At 55.7% G+C, this 6,930-nt stretch overlaps 1 protein-coding gene across 1 annotated transcript; it reads right to left on the bottom strand.

Moving 5' to 3' along the window:
* Positions 1-5,049: 5,049 nt before the first annotated feature.
* Positions 5,050-5,151, bottom strand: BLACAT1 (BLACAT1 overlapping LEMD1 locus). The gene has a single exon (XM_060010238.1). The coding sequence runs from the start codon at positions 5,149-5,151 to the stop codon at positions 5,050-5,052; it is 102 nt and encodes a 33-aa protein (XP_059866221.1).
* Positions 5,152-6,930: the final 1,779 nt, after the last annotated feature.

Here is a 6,930-nt window from a genome sequence, read left to right as displayed (position 1 = left end):
TCTCCTCCGTTACTCTTTTCCCCTCTCAGGCCTCTGGGAGAAGGTACTGCATTGAAGGATGAGGGCAGAAGCCAGCCTGGCCTCTCTGGAACAGAGAAAGTCAGACCTTTGAGCAACATGAACAATGGGATAAAAATAGCAGTGTTGCCATGGCAACGAAGGCTGGGAGAGTCCTGAGGATCTCTGGGTCCTGCCATCTTCCCCTTCAGCCTTCCTCCCGCCTCTGGGATGGAACACAGGAATAAGCTGAGGGAGAAGGGAAGACTGCCCAAGGGGAAGGAGACAGACCAGTAACCCACTAGGAAACCCTTAAACTCCAAAGCCTGAGGCTTCTGCCAGAGCCTGGGCTCCCAAGTCTCGGGACTCCTGGGTTTTAGAATTTCTTCCTCAGTATAACAAGTTCATCCAGGGATGTCCAGGGTACCCCCCACACTTCACCCTCCTGGTGGATGGTCCTGACATCCTGGGCTCCCCTGTGAACAGCCAAGGTCACTGTTTAGTCTTCATGGTCTGTGGTTCTGATCCCAGATAGGACTGGCCACAACAGCCCAGCACAGGGCGCACTGACTTGGGAGTATGGCCTGAGGGATAGAGGATTAACTCCCATGTCCCTCCATTGCTCACAACTTGGCCTTAGGGAGCAGTTTGTATTGGGAACAGGGTTATGGCGGGGACAGCTATCTCTTGCTCTTGCTTTTGTGTCCGGGGATGGAGCATTCACTCTTTGGGAACAGCTTCTGGTTCTTGGTTCTCGTGGTGTCAGCCCCATCACCAGCTGGACACAGCAGCCACCTTCAGGGTGAACACCACGCTTTCTGGGCCAGCGTGCAAGGAACCCACCAAACACAGCAGCCCGAGATTTTCTTCTCTGGTGCAATCGCATCTTCATGGTTGTGGAAGACACTTGTGTCTGTCTCCAAAAGTTCAAGCCACACCTGGGCACATCTGATCCAATGTACCCTTGCAATGTATGCCTTCCTGTGAGGTAGGGAGGAAATGGGTCTTGTCGCCACCTTTTACAGGGGCTGGGAGAGAGGAAGCAAGTTGCCGAGGTCAGGAGTCAGCCATGGGGGAGCTCTGGGAGACTGGGGGCTGCAGCTCTCTATCCAAAGACGGTCATCAGCCCATCCCACCCCCGGCACATCCCAGACCACCGGGCAAAACGCACATTCAGTCTGTAGATAGCAGATTGCAGCCTGAGGCACTTCCCCTTGCAGAAGGCAAGGTAATAAGGTGGGGTGGGTCAGTCAGCTTGGAGATGGGCTCACCAGCAGCTGTGCAAAAGGGTTACATAAACTGGGGCAGGGAGCGGGTCCTTGAGTTCCATCTGCTAGGTGTGTGTGTATGTGTGTGTATAAGAGAGACCGTGCACAAAAGTGGCACTTGGCATGGCCCCAACGGGGCCTGGAATTGGAGTCCTGGCTACAAGAAGGAGAGACAGAACTTCAGGGCATCCTGGTTCCCTGAGCGGGGAGTGCTGGGTAGGATTCTAGCAGGAGAGGCTCTGGGTTCCTTGGCTTTCCTTCTCACTCCTCCCACCCTTTCCTGGATCTACCATATCACTCCCATCCACCCTCCCCGCACATTTGCTGCATGCACAAAGCACACCAGCTGGGGCACAGGAAACCTGCAACCCCTCTGGTTCCATAGCCTTGAGCCCCACTGAGGTTCAACTTTCCAGACCCACAGAGCCCTGGACTCTGGAGGGGACTTAGAGGACATTAGTGCAGTCCCTTCTTTATAGTTGAGGAAATTGAATCCCAGAAATAGGATATAATTAGCCTAAGGTTACGCCATCAGTGACGAAGCAGGGCTAGAACCCAGGAGAGCTGGTTCCCGGCTCAATGCTCTTTTCATCCCACTGTGCTACTTTGTGCATAGTTCGGTTAGTTAAATTATTGCTGTTGTTTTTTTGTTTCCAAAAATAACAATCTTCCTATATATTCCCATTGACCCATATGCTACATGCAGAAAGCCCTTCTCTGGGAATGGAGAAGGAAATGACATTCTAATAAAAAAAGACCTGAGACAAGCAGTTCCTCGGGACCCCTCCGGCCAGGGTCCCAGACAACACTCAAGTCGTAAGAGCCTCAAGCACCCTTCACGTCTCTTTATCCCGCCACACAACAGCCCACATAACTAGAGAGGAAATGAGCCGGCGGCGTTCTCCCTTTTATAGATGGGAAAGCGAAGCCGTCTCACCTGTCTGCGAGGAGGACTCAGTGCCACGCAGCAAGACCGGGAGGCCCGACCCCTCCTCGGAATCGTCTACTCATGTTGCCACCTGCCTCACCCCTGGAGCTCTTCGTCCCCACCTCAAGGCAGGGTCTGGGAGAGAACATTGGAGTGGAGGAAATTAGAAACAGGGAGGACAAAACAGTGCAACCTGACCTCTGGGAAGGCGTGAGACTCAGGGCAGGAAACAAGGCAGCCAGACCCCACCCCCAGCCCCTAAAAGGAACGGGAGGAAGAAAAGCCTGGGCTACAAGTCAGGTGCTTGGGGCACGTGGTCTGTGGATGCGGGGGCTGCTTCTGCCTTTTTGGGTTAAACTTCTCTCCTGGGCTCCCCCTTCGAGATGCTGAGAGGGGCCAAGTCCCCATTTCCCTGAGAAGGAAACTGAGGGACGATAGATTGTAGGGTGAGTTGGCTAGAAGCTGCTGCCGCCTCCTACTCAGCTGCAGTGTTGGCCTCAACCTTCGCCCTGGATGAAAAAGGGGCCACAGCTTGGAGGCCAAGGGCAGCTGTCTGCAGATACAGCTGGGCCTTGACCTTGGGACCTCTCCATGTTCCCATAGCAGGGGCTCAAGATATCCAGTATCCCTCCGGAGCCAATGGAGTTCCCCTGGGGGAAGCAGCTCTCTGAGCTGGCTCACTGCCAAACCCCTGCAGCTGAAATGCCTGCCAAGCCTGAGAGCACAGGGGAAAGCTCTCGTTCGCCACCCCTCCCGCATATGTTTCCCACTCTCCTGACCTTTCCTCCAGGTGAGCCCATGTGGTCAGGACAGAACACCCAACACCTCTGTCTCCAGGGATACAATTTCATCCTCCACCACAGGAGTGACTTCGCTGGGGCTGCAGCCTCGCAGGCAACTGCTAGGGACGTACCTGGTCTCCAGGTGGGCTCTCCCGCCCATCAAGGAACCCTTGAAAGCGTTTCTGCCCATCTCTTTGCCTCACCGAGGCCTCTGCTGTCCAAGAGGCTGAAGAACCAGGGGGTTTTTCTTCTGTCCCTTGTGACCCCACTGGCCTTTACTGCTCCTTCCTCGAGGGAAGGACTTCTGTTTATAATTCTTTGGATATAAAAGGAAGTAACAGATTGCAGAAGGTTGGGGCCGGGCAGTAAGGGCAAAGGAGGGGGTTGGAGGATGGGAGGAGAGAAATCTTAAGCTGTGCTCTAGCTTTGCAAAGAGGACCTGGATACCACCAAATCCGCCAAAAGCCCAGGAAATGCCCCTGCGTGTGGGGCTTGAGGGAGACAGGCAAAGGCTGCCAGGATAGAATGTGCCCTTGCTTCTGCATGAAACAGTGGAGGAGGTGTCCTGTCCTCCCTAACTACCCAGAGAGGTCCACATTCCAAGGAGAGGGGTACACAGCCCCTCCTGTCCTGGGGCCCTGGCCTCCTCTACCCAGGTCACTTGTTATGTTTCAGAAAGGTTATTCTGTCCCTGGATGCCAGAGGGGCTGTGACTTTGTTCCTGGGCTGAATTGTTCCTGTGATGAAGTAGAGGACAGACTTGCTAAAGCTGCAGAATCTGCCTAAAGTGTCTCTGCCACTGGCATGGCTGCGTGACCCTCTAGCACCTGAGAGGTCCAGGCACAGTGACAGAGGCCGAGTTTCATCGAAATGGGAGGCAAGGAAGGAAGCGAAGGAAGGAGATGGTTTTTTGTTTGCTTCCTATCTCCTGGAAATAGGCTGGGAGTGGAGACAGATTCTGACCCTGAAGGTTGCTGGAGGTAAGGAGATTAGGGGACAAGTCCAGGAAGGTCTTAGAGGGCCCCCTCCTCCCAGAGTGTCCCCTAAAGGCACCACATGCCAGCATTTCCCCCTCTAGGGCTTCTGAGAAGAGAAGGAAGGGGCAGGTGAGTGAGGCAGGAGGTGGGAGAACAAAGGGAGGGCTCAGTTTAGTCCAGGAAAGGGATCACCCGGTCTGGCCCCGGAAGGCAGTCCCTGAGGAGGGGAGTCAGGGCCTGGGAAGGAGGCCGCCCACATCTGAGCTGCTGCCGAGGAGACATAGTGGAGATGAGTGGGCAGAGAGGCCGGGCTGGAGGGAAGGCTGCTTTCTGGAGTGTGGGAGAGAGCAGTGCAGAGGGAGACACAGAGCCTGCTGCGAGCTGGGGCAAGGTGAGGACAGACGTCTGCCCGGCCTCTCGCTGGCCCTGCACAGCCACGCTACTCACAGCCAGGTGGCCTCCCTCAGGCCTGGCCCAAAGGGACGCTGGGAGGGGACAGACGGTAAAGGACTCATCTCCTGGCCACATTCCTGTGGACTCAGCTCTGGGCTCTGGAGGCTCCCGCCTCAGGTCCTGGCATCCCAGGAGAGACTCCATCCTGGGCTTGGAGCAGGTCTGTCTCACACATCTACCTGCCTGAGGCCTCTCCCACGGTCAAGGCTGCTGGGAGTTTCTCTGGCAGAGCAGCCGGTTTCCCATTTAGCAACAGCTCCCCTGGCCCAAGGCAGCATGTCCCTCATGGGAGTGGTTACCCTGAGCAGAGTCCCAGAGCCCTCGGGACCTCAGGACAGAAAGAAGCTCCGTTCCTGGGGCCTCCCTGGGGCTTCTCAGTCTCTGGAAGGCACACGGCAGGTCCTGGGCTTCCCCTGGTGTGACTGGGGCCTCTCTTCAGGGAGGTCTCAGGATTGGAAACCCAGGGGCAGGAGGAGGCCAGGGCACACAGGAGGCTGATGCTCACAGGTTAGACGGGGTCAGGTGGTCGGGTCGCCTGAGAAGAGCCCTGGCCAGATGGAAACTTCCTGCTCCAAGCCTCAGACAGAAGCAGGCGCCTCAGGCCTAGGACCTGCTGGGGGCTGAAGAAGGGGCCCTGGCTCCGCTCACACCGCCGTTTCCCGCTCTCTGTGAACTTCCTCCTTCTTCCTCTTCATCTTGCAGAAACCGTGGAGGCCACAGAAGCAAGCGAAAGTGAACTGGGGCATGCCCTGGGCCAGGCTGGGGGCTGCTCACCAGAGAAGATCTGCAGGGAAAGGCAGAGGAGGAAGAGGGGGCAGGAGAAAGGCAGGAGAGAGAAGCAAGCTGGGGTTAACATCCTGGAGCCCTCCTGAGGCTGCCCAGGCCCCGCTAGACCTCTCACACCACTGGCGGACGGGGCGCGCCACCAAACAAAGGCCTCTTTGAAACCTCAGTGTTTCCCGGTCGGTGGAGTTGATGTCATTCCTCAAATTGGAGCCTGGGTGAGTCCAGGGTAGAGAAGAGAAGGCCCCGGCTGCAGCTACCTTTGTCCCCCTCCCGCCCTCTGCCTCCCCTCGTCACCACACACCTATGCTTGGGAACAGGAATCAAGCCAGCTCAAAATAACTGTCTTGTGCCACCTTGCACAGGTTAGAGGTGGGGGGGGGGGTTCCCACTGGATCCTTTAGATCACACAGTCCGATAATCCAAGTGTGGGACTTTGGGGACCTTGAAGGAAGTCCCTCATCCAGCACAGCCTCTACCCTGACACCTGGAACTGAGTCTCAGATTCCTCCCTTCCCTAACGGCCCCAATTTGTCTGAAACCCTTAGGGAAATCTATAGGGAACATAAGGCACTTGCTTTAACCACTCCAGGCAATACAAATCCCCATCCTCCTCAGTAGAGAACAGACAGCACAGAGTTCTTTTAGCCAACAGGCTATTTTATTGAGCACCTAGGCTGGGCAAAGGGCTTGGGAGGTAAGAATGTAAGGGTAAGGGTATGCTTTCTTCCCTGGCACAAAAGTCAGTCTGAGGTAGGGGCTGAGGCTGGATTTATCCCAGCTGGGCATGTTGTCCCCCACCTCTGGCTGACACGACCCTCATCACAGGCAGCAGGGGCCCCTCTGGTATCTGCGGCATGGGAGGGGGCTTCAGAAGACCAGCTCTCAATCTGTGAAAGTATCCCTTTCTCCAAACACTCACTGAGGTCTCCTTGGCCTCAGCCATCCGCAGATGCCTCCAGCTCACTTCTCTGCCCTTCCTCTGCCCCTGGGCCTGCCCTGGAGGGAGCAGAAATACATTCAAGTCAGCTCCAGCAGGGCAGCCGGGACAAAAGAAAGCACACTGCATTGAGGTCATGCTTGCACCCTGGGCCTGGTTTGATCACTTGTCTCTCTGGGAAGAACACCAGGGACAGCCCAGATGCTGAGAGGAAGGGGTTTGGAATAAGGAAGCATGAGCCGTATCCCGGGCCCAGCCCCTCCTACAATAGAGATTGCATAGAATGTCCAATGCCCCAGATGCTAGGCACACCTGCAAAGTGTTTCCATTGTCTTTGAGGAACTTGGCAGGGCCCGGCTGGTGGCTCTCTGAATAGTTCCACAGGCTTGGCCAACCTGGCTCCTTTGGACAAACTTCCTTCATGTTTCTCCAGGCAGAGCAGAGGGCCCAGCTGGTAGTCCCTCACCAAGCACAGTGCCCACAGTGGAGTGGGTCCTGTCAGGATTCTCCCCTCCCTCCCCCTCTCAGTGTCCTGGTAATCCAGCTAATGACTGTAATTAATAGGTGCAATGCATTTCCAATGGCCAGCTGGGTGGGCAGGAAGCCCAGCTTGAGTCAGCATGGGTAGGTAGACTGGTTATTTAAATACCCGCTTTCTAGCACCATCCACACACCCACTCTCCTGGAGTATATATAGAGAGCAGAGAGCAATCTCCGGGATATATATAGACAGAGCCAAGACACAACTACTATATTTCTAGATCTATCCACTGCAGCTGTCTCTGGATCCCTCCCGTGACAA

The sequence above is a fragment of the Delphinus delphis genome, chromosome 1 (assembly GCF_949987515.2).
Source record: "Delphinus delphis chromosome 1, mDelDel1.2, whole genome shotgun sequence".
NCBI classification, from domain to species: Eukaryota; Metazoa; Chordata; class Mammalia; order Artiodactyla; family Delphinidae; genus Delphinus; species Delphinus delphis.
Note: the sequence above shows the minus strand (reverse complement) of the source record. Positions and strands in the feature narration are given on the sequence as shown.